At 42.7% G+C, this 24,975-nt stretch overlaps 1 protein-coding gene across 6 annotated transcripts in view; it reads left to right on the forward strand.

Annotated features, from left to right (window-relative positions):
• The window catches only part of Syne1 (spectrin repeat containing nuclear envelope protein 1), a 478,529-nt gene that overhangs the window by 424,804 nt on the left and 28,750 nt on the right, over positions 1–24,975 (forward strand). For 4 of the 6 annotated variants that reach the window (XM_076926749.1, XM_076926750.1, XM_076926751.1 and 1 more), the window contains 6 exons: positions 2,553–2,719; positions 14,759–14,921; positions 17,850–18,037; positions 19,276–19,426; positions 22,914–23,096; positions 23,349–23,486. In XM_076926749.1, coding sequence (XP_076782864.1) covers positions 2,553–2,719; positions 14,759–14,921; positions 17,850–18,037; positions 19,276–19,426; positions 22,914–23,096; positions 23,349–23,486 — 990 coding nt within the window. Of the gene's footprint in view, positions 1–2,552; positions 2,720–8,367; positions 8,622–14,758; positions 14,922–17,849; positions 18,038–19,275; positions 19,427–22,913; positions 23,097–23,348; positions 23,487–24,975 lie in introns of those variants that run through there. The other 2 variants (XM_076926753.1, XM_076926754.1) reach the window with 2 other exon arrangements.

Genomic DNA, 24,975 nt, shown 5'->3' on the forward strand with positions numbered 1-24,975 from the left:
TGGAACTAAAAAGGCCATCCCTGTCTTGTCTTTCTCGTAAATGTGAAACGTTGCCGAGTACTGAGAGGAGCTCAGTGTTTTCAACAGAGAGGACAACAAAGTGACCAGTTACTAGAGACCAACTATTACTGTCCATTGGCATCAACACAGTTTAAGTGATAACCCAAGAGGACGGTTCTACTCTAAGTGCATTTTAAAACTTAGAGTCGTTCTGTTGAAATCAACATTTCTCAATGAAATCATCCTGATTTTTGTGATGAAATGTTAAAAATATAAATAAATGCATTCAGTGTTTTGGTTTTTGGACCCCTGTGTGTTGAAATAACACGGAAGGTGGGTAGATGAGGTGGAGGAGTCCTAAGATGCCCAGGGCACTCCACTCATAGGTAGAACAGAGTCTTACCTACCATCTTCTTTCAGTCCCCCTTTCCTTAAATATGTGGTTCAGAGGGTATCCTAACTTTAGAGGAAGAGTTAAAATGTACACATAAAACCTATCTGCATGTGTTTTCTATTTAGTTTTTTTGTATGTACATGTTTGTGTGATGTACGAGCATGTGTGTATATGCATCTTTACATGAGAGTGACACACCTGTATGTGTTATGGAGGCCAGAGTTTGAAGTTAACTATCTTTCTCAATTGAGCTAAGGTATCTCAGTTAAACTCATTTGTAGAAGTATCTTTTATTCACCCTATATAATTGTTGTCCTGAAGGCTTACTACCTCTGTCTGCCAACCTAGGCCTAGTCCTGGAAGCCTCTAGCCTCCATACAATCTAATCTAGGCCTAGGATGTTTTTAGCCTCTGAGACTTGCTGCTGAATAAGCTCACCCTTTCTTGTTCTTTCTGAAGTCTAGCTGAGCTGTTTCAACTTAGCTGTTCTGGCTCAAACTCCTCTCCATGTGAACTGATTCAATCTGGCTTCTCTCTTGGTGTCTGGTAAATTGTTCAGCTTGGCCTTAAACTAACATTGGCAATCTGTTCTAATATTCTACCTCCTTCTCATTCTCTGACTCATTCTGTCTTTACCTGTCTCTAGCTCGTTCTCTCTCTACAGCCTGTCGCTGTCCAACTGTCCTGGGGAAACTGTCCTCTTTCCTGTCTTCATGGCACCTCAAGTAGCTTCTGAACTCTGTTCTCATGAGAGTTGGACATACCTTGTTATGTCAAATCTTTCTCTGATTTATCACTTTCAAACAGGGCTGCTTCCTTCTACAAACTAGGTGTGTACTAAAGGTGACCCACACCACAACTAGAAAGAGGTTGTTTTTTGTAAATAACATAAACTTGGGGTTCACAGTGTGGTCAAATATCCTACAACACCCATAACTCACATATTCATCTAGTCTAGCTATCCACTTGGCTCTAGAGATCCTGTTTCTTCCTCGGTGTTCAGGGGTTACATGGAAGGCTTGCTGTTACATGGGTTCTAGGGAATGCAAACTCTGGGCCTTACATTTATGCTTTACATGAGAAGCCATCTTCTCTTGTTTATTTTTTTTCTGAGATACTATCTGCTGTGAAACAAAATTGCAAAGTTGATTCTAAAACTGGATCTATAACCCCACACAAGCAGACCGTGTAACATAGCTGTTATCATTAACCAGTTTTTACGAGACACAGAGACTCAATAAGCCAAGGTGTGAGACCCACTAGCTTGCTGAAATGAATGATTATCAATTGAGAACTAATTTGCCATTATGCGTGGCAAAATAAAGGGACTCAAAATATTTCTGCACAGGTAACATGACTGACGTGATATGTGTAAAGTCTCCATAGCTGACAAGACGCACATACGCACGTATGTACACATTCATGTGTGTACTTATATAATGGTGGCACAGGTGTGCATGCATATGTGTGCATGTGTCTCTTAAGCCTGGCATTAGCTATTCATTTCCTGCTTCATTCTCTGTATGCTTCAGATCATCTGCTTAATAATTATAGCAGTGTGATTTTCCAATGTTAACTCTTCCAAGTCAAGGCTTTTGTGTCTATGTATATTCCTTTATTGTGGTTGGTTTGTTTCTTTTTGTAGTGCTAGAGCGTAAACTCTGGTCCTCATTAGTGCTAGGCAAGCCTCTTACCCTTGAGTCACTCCACTGAGCCATACTTTCTTTTTATTATATCTCTATATCTTTTTTTTTGTTTTGTTTTGTTTTTGAGAAAGGGTCTTGTGCATCCCAGGATAGTCTCAAACGCATGATGTACCTGAGAAAGACCTTGAGCTCATAATTTTCCTGCCTCTACCTCTCAAGTGCTGGGATTAGAGCCATATGCCATCACACCAATCTGGTACCCTTTAAAGTAAATAGAAAGTACCTTACAGTCCTTTCAGAAAATCTGTGTAATAATGGACTTTGAACTCTATGTTACCAGGAGCAATAGGCACTATTAAATTCTTGCTCACATGTACTGATTCTCACATGCTGTTCCTAGGGCCTAAACTCTATCCAAACAGTAGAAACCGTAATTAGCACGTTTCTAGAGGTGCCAAATGAATGCATTAAGAACATGCCCTCTGACCTCTGCGATTGCTTTTATTATGCAGGATTATCAAGAGGAAATTGCTGTTGCCCAAGAGAACAAAATTCAGCTCCAGGAAATGGGAGAAAGGCTCACTAAAGCCAGCCATGAGAGCAAAGCCTCTGAGATTCAGTACAAACTCAGCAAAGTGAACGACAGGTGGCAGCACCTCCTGGATCTCATAGCAGCTAGGTAAGAGGCACCGGGTGCAGAAGGAAGCCTGCAGGGGGGAGATGGTTTTATTTATTTATATGTTTGTTTTGTTTGTTTTTCCTTTTTATTTTTAATTAATTAATTTATTGAATTTTACATACCAATCATTGCCCCCAAGACCCCTCACAGAGTCCTTCCCCCATTCCTCTCCCCATGCCCTGGCACATCAAATCACTTGGGGACTAAGCACATCTCCCTCTGAGGCCAGACAGTGCAGCCCAGTTAGGAGAACAGGATCCATAGGCAGGCAGCAGCTTTAGGGACAGCCCCCCTGCTCCAGTTGTTAGGGGACCCACATGAAGCCTGAGCTGTGCATCTGCTACATGTGTGCCAGGGGCTTCGGTCTAACCTGTGTATGCTCTTTGGTTGGTGGTACAGTCTCTGAGAGCCCCCAAGGGTTGAGGTTAGTTGACTCTGTGGGTCTTCCCGTGGATTCCCTATCCCCTCCGGATCCCTTAATCCTTCCCCCAACTCTTCCATAAAAGTACCAGAGCTCTAGCCAGTGTTTGGCTGTGGGTCTCTGCATCTGTTTCAGTCAGCTGCTGGGTGGAGCCTCTCAGAGGACAGTTATGCTAGGCTCCTGTCTGCAAGCATAATTGAACACCATTAATAGTGTCAGGGACTGGTGCTTGCCCATGGGATGGGTCTCAAGTTGGACCAGTTATTGGTTGGCCATTCCTTCAGTGTCTGCTACATCCTTGTCCCGATATTTCTTTCAGACAGAACACATTTTGTGTCAGAAGTTTTGTGGGTGGGTTGGTGTCTTTATCCTTCCACTAGACGTCCTGCATGGCTATAGTATGTGGCCTCTTCAGGTTCCATATCCCCACTGTTGTGAGTCTCACCTAAGGCCAACAATATTGACTCCTGGGAGCCTCCCCCAATCCCAGATCTCTTGGACTTTCTGGAGTTTTCCCCCTCTCCCAGAGTACAGCTGCAGATGTCCATTTGTTCTCCTGGCTCTTTGGAGAAGGAATGGGGAGGGGAATGGAGGGGTGGTCAGGATCAGGTCTGCAGGGGGGGGGGATGTTAAAGCCTGTTTTTCCTCATTCACTTCAGCTAAAGCAGCAGTTCTCAATCTTCCAAATATAGCAATTGTCTTAGTCAGGGTTTTACTGCTGTGAACAGGCACCATGACCAAGGCAACTTTTATAAGGATGATATTTAATTGGGACTGGGTTACAGGTTCAGAGGTTCAGTCCATTCTCAACAAGGTGGGAGTACGGTAGCATCCCAGGCAGGCATGGTGCAGGAGGAGCTGAGAATTCTACATCTTCATCTGAAGGTTGCTAGTGGAGGAGAGAGAGAGAGAGAGAGAGAGAGAGAGAGAGAGAGAGAGAGAGAGAGAGAGACCTAGTCTTTTGAACTAGAAGTTTCTCACTGTCCTTGAGTTCCGTGGAGTAGGTCTTTGTGGGCCTCCAGCTTGGGGTATACTTGAAGCTGGTTTTGCCCATGTCTTCTACCAGTTGTGGGGTTGTAGTATGCATGGGTCCTGTGGGTTGAATTATGGGTCCTGTGTCTGCCCCTTTAAGGGACCAGGGCTTTGGCTCAGAGAGGCAAAGGAACGGGAGTTTGACAGTGTTCACTTCATGCTGGCCTGGTGGAAGTCAGGCTGCATAAAGCCACAGGACTCCGCTCCAGAGGTGGGGAGAACACAGTCTGAGGTCCCGTGGGAGGTTGGAGCTCTTGAGTTGGGGGTCCCTGAGCCAAAAGGCAGCTGGGGACCATTTGGTTCTCAGGCCCTTGGTCTCTCAGTTGCTCTGGCTGAATCCCACAGGGATGAGAGTCTTGGTCACAGCAACTCACTTGGCTGGGTCATGGCTGGCTCGGCATGCTTGTTTGAGTTGGTAGCCTCCATGACTGGAAGCAGAGGGGTCATCATCGGCAGATATTATGGTGGCTCTGTAGTTGAAAACCTTCTCCACGATTCCCCACGGCAGGCCCCAAAGAAGAGATAGTCCATGGTCTTAAGATATTTATTGTCAAGGCGGAAAATGGATGAAGCTATACCCTCTCTCCCATATTCTCAGGGCAGGCCTGAGGTTAAATACGTTTTGCAAGAAGGAGGGTCTGGGAAGGAATGTTTAATTGGCTACACCCTCTGGCCTTTAGGTATCTCATTAATATGGAGATCTGTCTTGAGGCTCTGTGGCCTGTAGTCATGCCCTCTACCTGTGGAAGGGGTAGTGGTATTGTCCTATGTGCCTGAAAGGCGTAGATCAATGAAGGTCTTCAGCCTCATGTTAGTAGGCTAGCTAGAGTCTGTGAGCGTGGCGAAATGTATGCCATCCCTTGCAGGGAAACCTGTGGGACTTCCAACCTGTGGGGTCTCCAGCCATCTCTAGCTCAACCAGAAATATCCTTTCACAGTCCTACAGTGCAGGAGGAGCTGAGAGTTCTACATCTTCATCTGAAGGTTGCTAGGAGAAGACTGACTTCTAGGCAGCTAGAATGAGGGTCTGAAACCCCACAAGGGCACACCTACTCTTACAAGTCCATGCCTCTAAATAGTCCCACTCCCTGGGCCAAGCACATTCAAATCACTACAGTGGTTCTCAGCCTCCTCAATGCCTTGACATTTTAACACAGGTTCTTGGGTTGTGGTAACCCCCCCAACCATGAAATTATTTTTTGTTGCAACTGCATAGCTGCAATTATTTGCTTCGTTGTGAGTTATAACGTAAGTATTTTTGGAGAAACAGGTTTTCCAAAAGGGTCATGACCCACAGGTTGAGAACCATGGAGCTAAAGGGAATGTACCACCTAGTTCCTTCTTTCTGAGTTTCTGTACTGCATGGGGTAACAACACTATGTTCCTGCTGTTCCCATGAATGACACTTTCATTAGCTGTCAGTGGATTTAGGGAGCGAGAAGAGAGTGGCATGCAAACAAGAGAAGATTCTTTATGGGTATTCCAACACCTATGGAGAAGAAAAAAAATCTACTCTGTCGATGTTTGTAGAGGCTGTTCTTTTCTTGTGTGTAGTATGGGGACAAAACAGTGAACACATCCCTATTATATGTTTTTGTAGTTGGGTGTGAGAGGGAGGCTGACTGTTGTCACTCTGCTCATTCACAAAAATAACCTACTTCATCACCAGAACTTTCTGCTCAGCCGTAACGATGACCATAATTACACCTCATGTTGGAGAGGCAGACTTTATTTCATTTATCTTGTAGACAGGCTCTGTGAATAAAAGGGATGGTAGCCATCAAGGGAAAACATGAGGGCCTGTGCCATTAGTTCAAATGCTGGTATGACTTAAAGATGCATGCTGCAGTTATTTTACATTAAAAGAGCAACTATGGAGTAGGTACTCCTTCCTTCACGACGGGATGTAGATGCTACAGGTAACATCTGTTTACTCATTGTATATCAAAACACTGAGAGCGGTAGTTGGGGCTGGGGTGTGGCTCAGTGACAGATGGATTGAGTAGCCTGTACAGGGCCCTTTGTTTATAAAGTAACTAGAGTATCACAAAGACTGGTGGGCCCCGAGAATGAAGGCCTCCAGGAAGAGCCTCCTCCCAAGAGTATATGGTGACAGTGCATACAGGGAAAGAAACTGAGCAAGAAACAGTAAGCTCCCTGCTCAGGGACATACTGGAAAAGAAATACACCTCTCCCCTGGAGTTATCCTACAGCTGAAATGCACAGTGGTTCAGAATTCCAATGTGGTGTTTAGTCTCAAATCTCGGTCACCAAGATGATAATAAAATCTTATTTCAGAAGCAGAAATTGAAACCTCATGTGCTCTAAAGGCCCTTCACAGAGAGACCTCCCACTGGGTCACCACCCTGGGGATTCCTGGGAGCGTGTGTCGGATTCTGACTCATGGATATGCATGTCCATATAATTCCATTAAACTGGTTAAAGTTCTCTCGTGAATCTCAGAGTTGCAAAGACACAGAGAGGAAAGATGCACTATGCCAAAAATGTTTCAGATCGGCTTTATTGCAGTGCAGTTGTAGGCAGCTGGCTTAGCTTTTGCTCAGCTGCCAGCTAACATTACACAGAGGGGTGACGCTGTCCCTCGAAGTCCTGTCTATTTACAACACGTTTGTCTATTTACAACACGTTTGTGCGATTTTATTTTTCAGGTAAGAGTTTTCTAGGTATTAAACAAACTTGAGTCAGCTAGCTGTATGTTGGTGAGACAGGGGTGCTTTACACTGTAGTCTCTGAAGTGTGCCTCTGGATCCACTACTGAAAACCTCATTGTGCCCATGAATCCTGTGGGAAACTTCTGTATAAATGTAGTGTCCATTTCTAAGTACCAGCTTTAGAATTAGAAGCAGATCATAGCTTTATTGTCCACATGCCCTGGACTATAAGAGCAAGAGCCTTGCTGGATTTAATCTCCCTCTCTTAGAAGCCACTTGGCTCTCACATTTGCTCTCTGTTCCCTTGTTTACTGCGCCCAGACTGGATGAACTTCCTCCACACCTGTCTTCAGCTCTGAACTGCCAACAGCATTATTCAGTTCCGTCCCTCAGCCCCATTCATGACTCTCCTCCTTTCCAGCAAAAATGTTGCTTCACCAAACAGAACAGAACCAACCTGGTACATGGTTTTGGAGGTTTTATTTAAATCAATTCTATTTTTTTGCTTATATATTCTGTGTAGAGTGGGGGCAGGGTAATGCCACAACATACATGGGCAATTCAGAGGGCAACTTGTAAGAGTGAGTTTTCTTCTATCAGGAATGGAACTCAGACTGTCAAAGGCACAGTAGCTAGCTTTACCTGCTAAGCTGTCTCACTGGCCCAGATTGCTTTTTTCTTCCTGATACAGGGACTCAGTTTAGTCCAGGCTAGCCTTGAACCCCATATGTCATCAAGAATGACCTTGAACTTCTGATCCTCCTGCCTCTATCTTCCTCAGTTCTGAGATGATAGACGCATACCACCATGTCCTGTTTATGCATTGCTTAGGACCAAACTCAAGGTTTCATGCACGCTAAGAAAGTACTCTGTCAACTAAGCCACTTCACCAGCCTTTGTGAAATTTCCATATTTGATACGTGTTTGTGCAAAACATTTTGAAAATTCCCCCAAATTCACAAAATAAGGTTTCCAGAAGTCCTCTCAAACAAAGAAACTTTTTAAAAAAATACTCTTAAAATAATGTTATTTTGACTACCTTTATTTTTAAATGGACAAAGGACAAAGGTCCATTAACTGGAGGTAAATATTTCCTCATTATTTCCCATGCTCAAATAGCCTGTTAGAAAGAGGATGTCAAGTGATTTTCCATACAATATCCTGCCCCTCTTCCCCAGCAACCTCTTAAACCTCCTCTTACTCATACCACTGAGCTGGAGAGAAGCTTCTGTTTGCTGCTGCGATCGGCAGTGTTTGTGGAGGTTTTGCTGGTACTTTTGCACACAACTTGTTTGTCTTTTCCAAGTAGCCTTACTGGCATAACCAGCAGCCCACAGGCAAAGCTGACCGTCCACGTCTGCAGCCGTCACTGTCTCAGGGACCCTTTCTTTAGACCCGTAACCTGTTCCTCCTGGCAGATTACACTGAGCTTTCCCCTTCTTACCCTCGTGGCCTACATTCCAGGAGATCAAGCCTGGCACATGCTCATGAATGTGGGTTTTATTTAGAAGCATGACCACTTGTGACTGCCCAGTGTCATGTTAACAGACAGACGACCAGCACCATTTGTCCACCAAGAGCATTTTCGTGCTTCTGGCCTAGACAAGGGGAGAGACCCTCTCCTCACCCAGGAAGGACTAAACCTTTCCTTCTGCAGAGCCGGACTTTTTGCAGGTGGCAGCTTCATGGTGGTGGCAGAGGACTTGCGTGCCCCGAAGATGGCAGAGGACGGCAGTGTGGACGCAGATCTCCCAGACTGCGACTGCGATGTCTCCAGGCAGGCATCTTCTTGATTGGGCATAGCTTTAGAATTACGTGGGGCTCACAGGATAGACACTAGGCTCTTCAATCTGGAATGTTTCGTGCTGACGTTAAGTAGGCGAGAGTAGTACCAGGGGAACGTAGGCCGTGAACTCCAAAGAGTTCTTTGTTGGTTTGTTTCCTTGTTTCTCTACCGGGCATGTGCAGGAGGTTAGTATTTCGGTTGTGTCTGGACCAAATACATCATGCAAGGAACATGGCTCCAGTCGAGAAGTGGGAGACAGGAAGGAGATTGAGAAAAAGACTCAGCAAGGCCACCACCTGCTAGCTAAAGGGTAGCTTCGGACCAAACTGAAAGTCAGCTGGAGCCTGTTTACAGCTTTGCAGCCGAAAGCTTTCTCTAGAGTAGATAAAAGCATGTTTCAGGCATGTAGAGGAGAATTTTTTTTTTTCTGAGAGAAAAATCGCTTTTGTTTGTGTCGGTCAGTCCTTTTGGGCCATTCAGACCTTCAAGTTTTATAAAATATGCAGATACTGTTACTTAAGTCTGAAAGTATTAATTATTGTTTAGTACAAATATTGAGCTTGCGATTTACTTCAGAGTATTAATAACAGGGTTAATGGCCTACTGATTAAGATTCAGAGTTCTTCCCATATGATAGGGATTTTTATCTTAAGGTTTTAAAATATTTTTCTTGTATTGTCACACCCTTGCATGGATTCTTACAGGTGGGTTGTATCTACTGATAGCAAATCTGGTTCAACTATATTTAGACTCTGACCTATATTCTGTTTTGGTTGGTGGATATGCTAATTATATGAAAGAAAGTGTGTCTGTGTATATATGTATATATATACATATATATGTATATATGATATTAGATATATTAATATAATAATAAGTATGTTTATAATTACACATATGCATGGGCTCATTTGTGTGTTAGTATTAATGTGAATGGGTAGTTGGATTCAGTGGTACAGCCCTTCTCAAGTAGGTTAAGAGCCTGAGATGCTTTGGACCAAAAGAACACATGAACACATATAAGCTATGAGGCTTTACCTATTAATCATACTTGGCTAAACCCCGCACATCTATATCAGATGTAGGCATCTGTGTTAAATTAAAAACCTGGATGCTATCCCAAGAAATTCCACCCAAACTGCTTAGTTTCCCACAATATATAAGTAAGTAAGTAAATAAATAAATATTCTGATACAGTAAAGATTTCTTTCAAAGAAATAATGGAGGGAAAAAAGGAGATATTTCTTCTGTGCAAGAACGACGCCTGAAAATACCAGATTTAATAAGCTATTACAAATAAATGAGGCTTTGCAGTCTACTTCCTTCATGCCGGCCTCTGCTCCCCCCAACATACACATAATGTATTATGCAATTTGAGAAAAAGAAAATATACTTTTCCTGAAACTTATAAAGGACAACCACTTAAGCACTCACCCATTGACTTTACTAAATTTATATTAGCTTGAAAGAGGAAGTTGTCCCTAATGGACCATATGAGTGAGCATTTCCGTGTCACGATGCCCTTAAGACATTGCACACTAACCACACTGCCTTGGACCGCATTCAGTGTTTTACAGGATCTGAGTCCTCCCACTAACTCTGCTGGCCTGGTAGAGTATGGTTTACTCACATCCCTTTGTACTCTGGATCATTTGATCACATCTGTGAACACACGTGCATGTGCTCTTCTGTGTAGTAATATCCATGTGAATGGACGGTTGGATCCAGTGGATTCAGCAACCCATAAAGCTGGTCACATGAGAGGGAAGGGAGGGTATTCTTACCCAGTCCCTTCAGGACAGACTTCTTGGTGCCATGCATCACTCTTCGGCCCTGCCCAAGTGGGACCACTGGTAGTCTCAGGCATTGTGTTAAATTCTATGTCCATTCTGTGGCCACACACTGCTTTTCCTGAGACCTGCATCAGCAGCCATTATAAAGCTGTCATTCATTAACTACCCAAGGGAATTTTGTCTTATGAATGACAGAAACATGAAGGAATGATTTTTCAAAGTTCTTGAAAACATTCAAAGACAGTACCATGAATTGACAAAGGACCAAGCTTGATTCTGCCTATAAAACTACTTAAGGAATTCTTATATCGAGTAAAATTATAAGGTGTGGTAAGCAACGTGTAACACATTGTCACTCTATCAATAGAGTAGACTGGCAATATAAACATAGATTTTTCTTAAGTGTACACTTTTCCCCCCAAAATATTTTAAGATACCTCACCTGAGAGTGCTTTTAAAAGATAAAAATGTTATTGTGTATAAGTATTACAATCACATGCACACATGGGAGCAAACATGTAGAGCTGACCATCATTTTTTAAAAACCTAATATTTACTTGCTTTTTTTTTAAAAAAAATTAAAACATTATTACATCATTTCCCTCTCTTTCTTCTTTCTAATCTCCTCACATGTATTTCCCTTGCTCTGTCTCAAATTCATGTTTTTCTTTAATTGTACATACATACACACATACACATGCACATATACACACACACACACACACACACACACACACACACACACACACATATATATATATATATATATATATATATATATATATATATATATATATATATACACACACACATACCTAAACACAATACAGCCTGCTCAATCAATTTCAGGGCTAACTACTCAGTTTTGAATAACCAGTTGAGGTTGGGGGGGTCCATTCTTAAACAAGACCCATACAAGTATGAGACCAATAGACATGCTAGCATGGAAAAGGAAAATCTCATGGCATCCCATCTCTAGACAAAAAACTACAGGCAACTAAAGAATGCCCAGAGCAGGATGGAAATCCTTTAAAGAACACATGTGTGAGGATGAGATTTGAGAATAGTCCCAAGGAGAAGATGCGACGACACCATTGGGATTAGTTTCGTTGGAGACAAGCACTCTGATTTGATGAAACTGTAGTGGTAGAAATGATGACTTCCATCAGTTTGAAGGAACTAAAAATAAGTCAATATTCTAAAAATACTTAATGATGAAATATTTTCTTAGAGCAGTGACTTTTGGCCTGAGAAACATAAACAATCTTCTGAGGTGGGTGTGGAAGGAGCTGAGAGCTGCATCACGTAGGCTGAAAGCACCTTGGGGTGATTCCATACTCCACCCAGAGAGCAACCTATTTAGCATGTCCGTGTCATAGAGCTGGGGCGTCCAAGTGTAAGCTGTGAATCACAGAACATTCTGTTGAAGACCTGCTTTTACATTTCTAGCATCCCGTTGGCTTGGGCATCACCTGGCTCTTAACATTCTCTTTTATTTTTCCTCAAAAAGATACGTTTTCAGTGAGGCCACTTTGACACTGAAGCATTTTCTTTATCTGGTTAATTACTTATAGGAAGAGCAGTTCCTGTAAATTCTCCACGGTTTCTAGACCAGGAGGTGGTCTATGCAGAGAGTTGAACTTTATTTAAAAAAAAAAAAAAAAAAAAATCCCCGGTTGTGCACTCATTCCAACCATCAGCCTGCTTTGGAGAGTAGTCTATGTATAGTCATCTGGGCCAGACCCTAAACAGAGACAGGAACTCCTAATCAATACTTATTATGTGATAAATATGAAGTTAAAACAGGCTCTTCCCACCCTAACTTTCTGCTCATACTCTGCCCACTGGGAGAAGGCTCATTCAAGACTATCCTAACAGATGCCCTTGGCATCTCCTCTGTATCCTTGCTTTGATATTTATATGCATTTGTATGTTTCTCCTCCTTTTCTTCTGTATCAGATTCTTTCTCTACATCTAAGTACATCATACAGTTATTTCTCATGATGAACTATATTTGTTTACATTTTTTAAGTACATCATACAGTTATTTCTCATGATGAACTATATTTGTTTACATTTTTAAAATACATCCTACAGTTATTTCTCATGATGAACTATATTTGTTTACATTTTAAGTACATCATACAGTTATTTCTCATGATGAACTATATTTGTTAACTTTTTAAAAAAATATTTTTTTCTAGAACTTCCACGGTTTATGTCTTTAGCCTTAGTGCCTACTTCTTTCAAGTAATTAATTACCAGGACTAAAAAGAGATGGCTCCAGGGTCTGTAGATTGTAGTATGATTATTTGTTACTTTACAACTAATATCCACTTATTAGTGAGTACATACCATGTTTGTCTTTCTGGTTTACTCGGGGTGATTTTTTTTTCTAGTTCCATCCATTTGCCTGCAAATTTCATGACTTTTTTTGACAACTCAATAATATTCCACTGGGTAAACATACCATTCTTCAGTGGATGGACATCTAGGTTGTCTCCAGTCTCTGACTATTATTAATAGAGCTGCTCTGACATAGTTGACTAAGTGTCTCTTTGTGGCAGCCATGGAGCCTGTTTGGGACTGAGCTAGGGGCTCTGGATGCATGTTATGGTTGTATAGCTTGGTATTCTTGTGACATACCTTATAGTGGGAGTCGGGGCTGTCTTTGACTATTTGCTCTTCAGACCCCTTTTCTCCTCATATTTGCCTCTTCCAGCCTTGTTATGAGTTTGTGCATAATCTTATAACTTTTGATGCTGTGTTCAGTTCATAGCCCTGGGAGACCTGCTCTTTTCTGAAGGGAAATGAAGGAAAGGTGGTTCTGGGAGAGAGGGGGATTGCTGGGGTGGGAAAACTGGGAGGCATGGGGGGAGGTGAAACTGTGGTCAGGACATATATGAAAGAAGAATAAATGAGAGAGAGAGAATATGAATATGAATGAATGAAGGAATCTCGGTGGTGAAGAACATTTCCAGCTCTTCCAGAAGACCTGGGTTTGATTCTAAGCATCCACATACCACAGCTCACAACCACCTATAACCCCTACATGCATAGATTGAACAGAAATTCACATAGGCACAAGCATCAAAAAACTAAATAAATAACCCCCCTCTAACACAATCAATTACAGCTCCTTGCCATGGCGTTCTAGGTAGCCTGAATGATCATTTTGTAATGAGTAATGGCATACCCACTCAGGGCCTGCAGAGCCCTTCTGACTGTTAAACATCGGATCCTCTTTTTGGTCCTCTTCAAATTGTTTACAATGCTCCACAACACAGCAGTAGTTCCCAAATGTCAGCCTTTGTAAGAACCACATTTATTTAAAATGCTAGTTCTGTAGCCTTATCCCTGGAGGTTCAGACAGATGAGAGACAAACCTGGGACAAGCACCTGTTCAAGCTGACTGATTCTCATTTTTGAGCATCTGTGTATCTGTGAGCATTTGTGTGTGTGTGTGTGTGTGTGTGTGTGTATTCCTGGGTGTGTGGATGTGTGAGGAGAGGGTGTGAGTGTGTATATGTGTGCGTGCATGTGTGTGTGCGCATGCATGTGCGTGTGTGTGCATGTGTGTGTATGCATCTGTTGTGTGCCTCTGTGTGTGTGTGTGTGTGTGTGTGTGTGTGTGTGTGTGCATGTGTGTGCATGCATGGCCAGAGAACTATGGTAACACTGGGACTTACAGGTACAAGTGACCCCCACCTGGCTTATTCTAGGTGCTAGGGTTCAGAACTCAAGTCACTTGACTAAGCCATCTCCCCATCCCCCTCTTTCATTTCTGATTGCTTTCTCTTTAGTCCTCCTTTAAGAAACTTAAAGAAAAATTTCTTTCTTCTCAATCAACACCCCTGCACAGCTTTCATTCTGTGCCTACCAATTTAATCAACTGTATAATCTCCTCCCTCCCTTGTGGACCTTAGACCTGCCTTTCTGTATGTTCCTGTGGGGGCCATCAGGTACCCTGCCGCACTGTTTCTCCTGGGTATTCTTCCTCCCCCTGTGATATAAATTGTATTATTTTGGGAATTGAGTTCTGTGAAAGCTGAGGGGCTGCTGTAATACTTATTATAGCATCGGGTATAATGGTTGTGAATAGTTGCCAAATGCTCTTCTTCACTGATCACTCTGTTACCCCACTTATTTAAACCTTACCAATCCTTGCATAGTCTATAACATCCCATTTTATGTAATGACAGCAGAGTCACTCTGCCAGTAAGGAACTGTGCCAAGACGGACCAGCGCAGTTTGGCTTTAGATACAGCCTCGCTTCTGCACACAAGGGTAAGATGATTAAGGCCTTTCCCCATCTCACCAATTCTCTGCCTGCAGGGTGAAGAAGCTAAAGGAGACTCTGGTGGCTGTGCAGCAGCTGGACAAGAACATGGGCAACCTACGGACTTGGCTGGCCCACATGGAGTCAGAGCTGGCCAAGCCCATAGTCTATGACTCTTGTAACTCTGAAGAAATACAGAGGAAACTGAGTGAGCAGCAGGTAGGATGGAAAAGAGATTGCTAAGCCATGCAGCCCGAGTTCTTTTGACCAAGATAATTGGGTAGATGCAAAAGGTTGACTTGGGATGAAAGATCAAGAGGAAGTTAGGCAGGACTAGTGATGATGGGGAAGCTTTGTGTAGGAAAGATAAGGGGACAAATAGGTTCTGTATCACCTCAGAATTGACTCTCATTTTTTTTAATTGCTTTTTTATTTACATTTCAAATGTTATCCTCCCCCTTCCCAGTTTCCCCTCCGAAAATGCTCTATTCCATTTCCCCCTTCTCCCTGCTTCTATGAGGGTGCTTCTCCACCCACCCACTCCCGCCTCACCAACCTAGTATTCTTCTACGCTGGGGCATTGAGGTTCCACAGAACCAAGGGCCTCCCGTCCCATTGATGCCAGATAAGACCATCCTTTGCTACATATGCAACTGGAGCCATGGGTCCCTTTATTTTTATTGTTTGGTTGGTGGTTTAGTCCTTGTCAGCTCTGGGAGATCTGGTTGGTTGATATTTTTGTTCTTCCTATGGGATTGCAAACCCCTTCACTTCCTTCAATTCTTCCCCTAACTCCTCCCTTGGGGACCTCATGCTCAGTCAGATGGTTGGCTATGAGCATCTGCATCTGTATTGATCAGGATCTGGCCGAGCTTCTCTGGGTACAGATATACCAGGCTCCTTGCAAGGACTTCTTGGCATTAGCATAGTGTCTGGGTTTGGTGCATATGGGATGGATCCCTAGGTGGGGCTGTCTCTGAATGGCCTTTCTTTCCATCTCTTCTCCACTCTTTGTCTCTGTATTTCCTTTAGACAGGAGCAATTCTGGGTTAATATTTTTGAGATGGATGGGGAAAATGATGTTCAGCTTAGGGAAAAGAGTTGCAAATGAAATCCTAGGCCAGATGTGGCGGTGCATGCCTTCGATAAACAGGTGGCAGAAGCAGGTAGAGCTTTGTGAGTTCAAGGCCAACCTCTTTCTACATAATAAGTTCTGAGTCAGCTAGGGCTACATAGTAGGACTCTGTCTTAAAGTTAAATAAATAAGTTAATAATGGAAGAAAGAGAGAGATAGAGAGAAAGTTCTGGAAACTTGAAGGCAACCAAGTCAATGTGGAATTATGGGAGCAATGGGAGAGCTGGGCAAATTTAAAATTTACTTTTTAAAAATAAGGAATATGTGTTAAGAGTACTAACAAGTAGGACAAAGGAGGGTGGACATGACACCTATAAAGTTCTTCCCCCACCCCCATTAGAAAAATACAGATTTATTAAGAAAAGCAAGAAAAAATATATAATGGAATAGGAAGGCAGTAGAGATACAGAGGACCCTATAGGCCTTGCGTTAGTAGCAGAATAATTTGAACAAGATGAACTCTTGAAGCTTATGTTAGCTAGCTTTCCATCACTGTGAAAAATTACCTACCGTTGCCAACTTCCAGGAAAGCAGGCTTTATTTGGCCTGCAGGTTTTGGGGATTTCAGTCTATGATCACGTGACTCTGTTGCTGTGGGCCTATGGAAGCACTGTGGCCTGTAGCAAGAGAGAGTCCAGGAGAACTGTTGACTCTTTGATGCCCAGATGCTCAAAAGAGAAAGAGGAAAGAGCTGGGATCCCAAAACCTTTTCAAGGATAGACCCCCCCAGGGATGTAAGTTCTTCACAAAGGCCCCACCTACTGGAGGTCCTACTGTTTCCTCATACCTTTGAAAGTGTGTGACCAAGCCTTTGACGTGTGGGTCGTTGAAGAACATTCTAGAACCAAATTATAGTGAATCCCAAGGGGGAGAATAATGGGCATTTTTTGATTTACATTCTCTGCATTTAACATGAGTTCGTATGTTGGAGTTGGATAAGATCCACTTTCCTGCTTTTGATCAAAAAAACTTTCTATTTCTGTTCTGCATTTAAAACTGTGCTCCAAGGAAAGTAAGTAGTGATGATCTCATTTTTGAAAGGGAACCTTGGTTTCTAAAGCCATAGTACCTCTTGATATTGTCCTGTGCACTTGTAGATCTGTGATGCTTAAATATCAGTTCTGAGGTGGGTGGGAGCTATTCATAGGTACAAGCACACTGAATTGATTAACTAATCAGTTGGAATGAATGTGATGGATCAGTTGAGTCCAGGGCAAGAGATCTCTCCGTCTCTGTCTCTGTCTCTCTGTCTCTCTCTCTCTCGCCCTCTCTCTCTCTTTCTCTCTCCCTCTCCCCTTCCCTCCTTGTCCCTCCCTCCCTATCTCTCCCTCTCACTCCTGTCCCCTCTTTCCTTCTCTCCCTCTCCACCCCCATGTATGTATGTGTGTGTACGCGCAGGCATGTGTGAGCCATAGCATTCGTGTGGAGGGTTGGTCCTCACTTCCTACCTTGTTTGACACAGGGCCTCCTATTGCTTACTATTGTATACACCCGCTTAGCCAGTCCACAGGCTTCTGGAGATGCTCCTGTTTCTGCCTCTCACCTTGGCTTAGCTCTGGAATTATAGGTGCACACTACCTGTAATGTCTGGCTTTACATGGTTCTGGGCATTCAGATCAGGTCGAATCATATTGGTGTGACAGGCACTTTCCCATTGAGCCATCCCCACAACCCAACTCAAGATTGATGTATATCCCTCATTACTAAAGCCAGTTCTACTCTTAGTGGTATGTGTGTGAGTGTGTGTGTGTGTGTGTGTGTGTGTGTGCACGTGCGCGCTTATAGATATGGACAGAGGTCAGAAGCAGGTATTGGGTCCCTTGAAGCTAAAGTTTCAGGTATCTGTGGGCCTCCCGATGTAGGTAATGGGGTCTGAACTCTGGCTCAGGTAACTTGTTCATTCAGGAAAGTGAACTACTGTCCAGTAGGGCGTATCAGTCCATGAGCATGGCCAAAGTGCTCTCATCCACATCACAGACTCTTACAATAAAGCACACTTCAATCCCCTGCAGGAGCTTCAGAGAGACATCGAGAAACACAGCACAGGTGTCGCCTCCGTCCTCAACTTGTGTGAGGTCCTACTGCATGACTGTGATGCCTGTGCCACCGATGCCGAGTGCGACTCTATCCAGCAGGCCACTCGCAACCTGGACCGGCGGTGGAGAAACATATGTGCAATGTCCATGGAGAGGAGACTCAAGTGAGCTGGGATGGGCAGTTATAGACCAGACCAAAACAACAACAAAACACACACACAAAATCCCAAACCAGAAAAGCTCCATCCATCTTTCCATTCACTGTATCCACTGTTTTCTCTTTTCTTTGGTTACAAAATCCAAAAATACCCTAGATTTCTCCAAATTACCACTACCTACATATAATTGCAAATATAAATAGGCATAAAGGTAATATAACTATAACAAGCCAATTTATATTGGAACCAACAGCTTAAATATTACATAGAAAAATTAAAATCTTCCCTTGCAAGATAAGTATAACTTTATTGAATTTGTTGTCACAGATAGGTAACGTTTTGAATTAAAATTCTACTCTTCATGGCATTAAGTGAAATAATCCACACTCAAAAGAGATAAATATTTCATGTTGTCTCTGGGCCTAGATTTAGAAGTCTAGATTTAAATGTGTAGGTAACACATTTAAATCTAGACTTAAATGTATAGATAACATACATGTTTTAACTTAGGACATAAAACTCACAAGGGCACTAAGAGAGAAGGAAGGACTCTAGAAGAAAGGGTTGAGGAGAGGGGATGGGGGGGGAAGTATTCAGGAGAGAAGACGGTGGGGGAGGGAGAACGTGGGGGCGGGCGTGGGGGAGTAAATAAGAAGCACATGCACAAAGATGAACATTGCATTGAAACCTATCGCTTTCTGTTCTACATTTGTTAATTAACAAACACTTTAAAGCTCTTCCAAAATGCCAGTAGCAAAATCCCAATGGCCTGAAGCTCAGTGACCTAAAAGCGCAAAACTATGCTGACTTTTGGCCAGTCATATAAGCTCCACGTTTGTCTGTCAAGGTTACCAATTATCACTCTGAGTCTGACGTTAGCCTTAAAGGCAATCTCCAACTTCACTTTCCTTTAAGGGTGCACTGGCCCGAACACAGTGTCTACATGTAGGGTTTCTAGCTTCCCATGCAAGCACCGGGGCTGCTCATGTAATGCCTTTTAATATCCAGTTTGACTAACTCCAAATTCAAAGCTGCAGGGCATCCTTTGAAACCAACAGCTGTTTTATTTTAGCTCCCACAGTTGTCTGTCTCTTTCCCTGGGCGGTTTGGGTCAAAGCTGTTATTGTTTTCGACAGCAGTTGCCCCCATCCGGACACTCTTAATCCCATTGAGGGCATCAGATAAGGGTTCTGACCAGCAACAGCCTGAATAACGGGGGTGTGTTCTTCCATCTTCCGCCTCAGAATTGAGGAGACCTGGCGGCTGTGGCAGAAGTTTCTGGATGACTATTCTCGTTTTGAAGACTGGCTGGAGGTTTCAGAAAGGACAGCTGCGTTCCCCAGTTCTTCTGGGGTGCTCTATACAGTCGCCAAGGAGGAGCTGAAGAAGTTTGAGGTGATCCATGCTGCCAAAAATTCAGCTGCTCATTGCACTGTGATACTAGTCAGCTGGTAGCTGGTGCCACAGAGCACAGATGGACTAATGTGCCACATGTTATCTGTGCAAATAGCTGGGGAATGGCTTTGTAGCCGTGGATAGCATACCCCATGGATAGACAAAGAGCGGTGGCAATTTTAACTGAAGATTATCAGAATTACAAATAAGATATAAATAAAAATGTTAGCTAGACCTGGTAGCAGATTCTCATAATCCCAACACTCAGGAGGTTGGGGCAGGAGGATCTCAAATTGAAGGCTAGCCTGAGCTACAGAGTAATATCTTGCCTGAATAAGGAAAAATAGCAAAGAAAAAGGAGTGAGGAAGGGAAAATAATTCTCTTGGAAAACAAGACCCATCATTCTCCCCAAGCCCTATGGCATTATTAGTTCAGAATTGTTCATCTATGTCCTCTAAGATTAAAATATGATTATTTCTATAATATGAAAATCTGCCTGTAAATATATTTCAACCTAGCTAGAGTGTAAATAGATACACTTATGGGAAGACCAGCAAGAGTCAGGAAGAGGGCAAGGTGGGGCCCAGTGGGGCTGGAGGCAGTGAGAGCAAAGAGCCTTGCAATGTATGTACAGAAATATACCCTGTATGCTAGCTCAAAGAATTAAATAATCAAAAGCACAGGAGTGATGTTGATAATTGGCTAGAGCATTACTGTTGCAGCCCACTTCTTATAAAGCAGAAGAGACCAGTACTGCTCTTGAGTCTCAAAGACTTTTAGATTATCAGGAGATGAAAATGGCAATGGTTAATTACATTAAGAAGGAATCATTAAGTCACCCCTATTAAAGGCTCCTTGCCTCCACAATCTCAAATCCACTCCATAGCTCTGTGACAACCTGAACCACAACCACTGGCCTAATTGATTTCAACATAGACATTGGTGTAGCTAGAACAAGCCATTCTATACACACACTGACACACACACAAGTGCCTGTGTACTCACTGTAAATGGTTCTGACATATTCTAAATAGTCCTTACTTGTGCCCCATCAGTAATTTTTCCTCAGTCCTCCTCAAGGCGTTTATAAATGAAACTAGCATTTCAGCTAAATCCATAAATGATCCAATTTTCTCCCGTGGCATCACTGAACCAAGCCTTGAGCCGGGGGCGGGGGGGGGGGGGGGCGGAAATGAAATTTCTTCTCATTGTTGTCTGACTTACAGGTCTGAATCCTTGATGGAGAACTCTCTGAGTATAATAGTGTTCGATGCTATGTGGAATACGTTAAAATATATGAAACTAGACCAGTAAATCCAGAGAGAGAAAATGCCTCTGTAAAGAGTTTTTCTCTAGGGGGTTGGAGAGATGGCTCGGCAGTTAAGAGCATTGACTGCCCTTCTAGAGGTCCTGAGTTCAATTCCCAGCAACCACATGGTGGCTCACATCGATCTATAATGGGATCTGATGCCCTTTTCTGGTGTGTCTAAAGATGGCTCCTCATCATATATATATAAAATAAATAACTAAAATTAAAAAAAAAAATGTTTTCTCTAGCAAAAAGCTACCATAAACTGCCAAAGAATCCAGGTCACTCCAGTGCTGGTGGAAGTGACCCTGTCCTGTGTCTTGTAGCGTTCTGCTTAGTAAAGGTTAAAACCTCTCGTAATTGGCTTATACCACAAAGCAGATTATATGGGATCATTCTTGATGCTATTTTAGACTCAGATGGCCATCACTGAAATAATTGATTTTTACCAAGTATCATTATTCTTATACTTAATTTTCTTGCAGACAGAAAATGTCACAGGAACCAAACTGTTTAAGGATCATTCACTCAATTGCATAAATGTTTAGGAAGACACTGGGCACACTGGGATGCCAGCCCTGAGTGCTGTACCATCACCTGAGTGGGCACGTCTGTGTTCTGATGTACTGTAGCATCAAAAGTTGAACCTCCTTTAGCACTCCTGATTTCTTTAAAACTTAAGATGACCTCCTAGGATGGGTGTTCTGAAGGCAGCAGTCAGAAGACAAATCATTTCTAGGGCAGAGGTGCCATCATCATTGTGAGCAGTATGAAGAGCCAGCCAGTGCAGAAGTGTGAGATGAACCCATACAACCAGCGCAGTGAGCCATTCATAACATCTGGGTTGGGGGGCTTGGATAAAAGGCAGCCACGAAGCATGGTGCATGCATTTAGAGAGAAGCTGTATTTTATCTGTGTGGGTGTTTGGTTGGTTAGTGCCAGGCCCTGCAGCAGGGATAGAACCAAGTGCTGGCACCTGTACTGTGCCAGGATAACAACTCTGGCATTCTTTATGAAAGCTGACCAGTTCATCAGCAGAGAAGAAAGAACCTTCTTCAAACTGCTGTGTCTTTTTTTTTTTTTTTTTTTTTAATGTAAAGTTAGTTGTGTTTTACACTAAACTGATTTTCTTAAAAGCAGGGTTAAACAGTTGGCATTAGAGGCACTTCTGCCAAAGATGGTTTTAGTTTCATTCCTAATGGACACCAGGATTGAGGTGATTTCTGCACTTTGAAGAAATTACATATTCTCCCAATGCACAGTGCCATTACATTATCATTTCCTCAGTATGGACACAGAAGTCCTGAGAACAGTTCAGTCTGACATGTAAACACTCGTCTATGTTCTTGCAGTGATTTCTTAGATAGGAAAACTTGTTTCCTGGTTATTATTTATTTTATATTTTGTTTTTCAAGACATGGATTCATATAGCCCAGGTTAAAATGGATTTTAATAAACTCTATCAATTACTAATGTGACCTGGCCAGCACCCCCCATAATTGAGTCAAAATCCTATGGATTTATTTATTTAGCTTTGTGTAATTACTGAAGGATGCCCCCAAATCTAATTCTCTAACCCTAGACTGGCTACTTCCCTAACTCTGCTCCCCAAATACTTGCTGTTTAGGCCTTTCCAGTTATTTCTGCTCCAACAGTCTGTTCTGGGAACATTTTATTAGGACACATGGTGCTGGTCCAGTGTACATGGGAATTCACTCATACTGAAGGGGGCAGCTAAATACAGAATTTAGTATTTGAATACATAGCAGCACCAGACAAACCCCCAACAGCCCTGGCTGGCTTTCAGTTCACTGGGTAGCCTAGGATAACCTTAGGATAACCTTGAACTTCTGATTCTGATGCTCCTGCTTCCAGAGTACTGGGATTACAAATTTGTGCCACCACATTCAGTTTAGTTTTATTAATCATTTTAAAAATGCACACACCTCCCATACGTGATGTGTTTGTGTACCCACCGATATATAAGTATATGTGTATATTGTGCTTTTTTTTAAATGTATTCATTTATAAATACAATGGTTCCTTACAGTTCTGTGATTCCTTGCTGGGTCTGTGATAGGGTAACTTCTGTGCCCCCTGACTCTGCAGTATGTAAACACTTTGAGTTATGTCCTTGAAAAGAGCTCTCAAGCTGATTCTCTTTCCTGTGGCTTCAGGCTTTCCAGCGGCAGGTCCATGAGAGCCTGACCCAGCTAGAGCTTATCAACAAACAGTACCGGCGCCTGGCCAGAGAGAATCGTACCGACTCCGCCTGCAGCCTCAGGCAGATGGTCCATGGAGGCAACCAGAGATGGGACGACCTACAGAAGCGGGTCACCTCCATCCTGCGCAGGCTCAAGGTTCTCATTAAACCTGGTTGTGTAATTTAGAGACTAGAGGATGAGCCCTGACTAGTGAGACATGTTCTTGGGGGACAGTGGAAGTTGGAATGACAGGAAGGGGATGGAGCAGCAAGTGATACGAGGAGAGTTTAGGGTGCTCCATGCTTGTGAGGAATTGACATCCCAGAAGGCTGGAACTGGGTGGGCCATATCAATGTGTGACTGTGGACATTTTAATGCCCAGTATCTTCTTTTACCTCTTCCTTCTAGCATTTCATTAGCCAGCGTGAGGAGTTCGAGACTGCACGGGACAGCATTCTTGTCTGGCTCACAGAGATGGATCTGCAGCTCACCAACATTGAACATTTTTCTGAATGTGACGTTCAAGCTAAAATAAAGCAACTCAAGGTAACGAGTCAGTTATTCTGCAAATTGTCAGTGTGGAAGAAAACAGAAAAGGAAAGGGTTTGCAGACCCTTTTGTGTAGAATTGAGTAGAGTCTTTGAAAACTTAGTTCTTTGTGAACAGGAAAATAATTAGAAGATATTAAACATATGAAACTTTGGGAGATTTTTTTGTTTTGTTTTTAATTTTTTGAGACAGGGTTTCTCTCTGTGTAGCCCTGACTGTCCTGGAACTTACTCTGGAGACCAGGCTGCCCTTGAACTCAAAGATCTGCCTGCCTCTGCCTCCCAAGTGCTGGGATTAAAGGTGTGAGCCACTATACCTGGCAATGTTGAAATCTTTTAAAAGTGCTCTAATCCACCATTAACGTAAACACTTTAAAAATATCAACTTGGTTGTCAGTGTTAGAGATTTTTGTTGCCGTTGTTGTTTAATATATTACTTATTTTCAAGATCTATAGAGAATTTAGGTGACTCCAGTTTCCAAAAAATGGTGCATCTTTTATCTCCTTTAATTTTAGAAATTACTTTCTAAAATTGTGTGTAGCAGGGGTGTCAGGGAAGTCCACATGCCAGTGCATTCATGAGGAGGTGAGAGGCCAGTTTATGGCTGGTTCTCTCCTTTCCTTACGTGGATTCTGGGAATTGAGTTCCCATCTGTCCTCACCCTTGGTAGCAAGCACCTTTACCTGTTGAGCCATCTGTTGGCTTACAATGCTACATTCACATTTGGGGGTTTCATTCCACATAGTCTACATTTTTGGAGGCTGAGTTAGCCTTAAATGTATGCTTTATCATTCACTACATAATTCAGACACAGTGCTAGCTAGAGACCTTCATAGAAGAGATGTGCACGAAAAGGGGATTGGCGAGTTTAATCATTTTCTAGACAGTTTCTGTGTAGCATCATATGGCCGTGCAGTGCTCTGGAGGGAAAGACAGGAAGATTGCTAAGCTTGAAGGTCAGCCTTGACTGGATAGTGACTTCTAGTCTAGCATGGACTACAGTGTAAGAACCTGCTTCAAAGTAAAGCAAATCAAAACAAACAAACAAAAAATAGATGGTCAGGTGATACACTTCTGCAATCTCAGCCCTCGGGACTTATAGGCAGGAGGATCAGGAATTCAGGATCACATTTGTATATATATATCGAGTTTGAGATTGGCCTCAGCTACATGAGACTCTGTATCAAAAAATAAAAAAACCAACAACATAGTGTATTTATTTACTTATTTATTTATTTATCTATCTATATGTGCTTGTGCTGAGAATTGAACCCAGGATATCATACATGCTAAGTATAAATTATATCACTTAATTGTCTCCCATAGTAATGCTCCACTGTTGTGTCTTTGTTTGTTTGCTTGTTTCTTTTTTAGGAATAGTTATAATGCCTATGGTGGTGTGAATAAGACTGGCCCCCAAAGGCGCATATATTGGAATACTTCACCAGGAAGCAAAACTGTTTGAAAGCCCTAGAAGGATTAGAAA

Source organism: Arvicanthis niloticus, chromosome 28, assembly GCF_011762505.2.
Source record: "Arvicanthis niloticus isolate mArvNil1 chromosome 28, mArvNil1.pat.X, whole genome shotgun sequence".
In the NCBI taxonomy this organism is placed as follows: Eukaryota; Metazoa; Chordata; class Mammalia; order Rodentia; family Muridae; genus Arvicanthis; species Arvicanthis niloticus.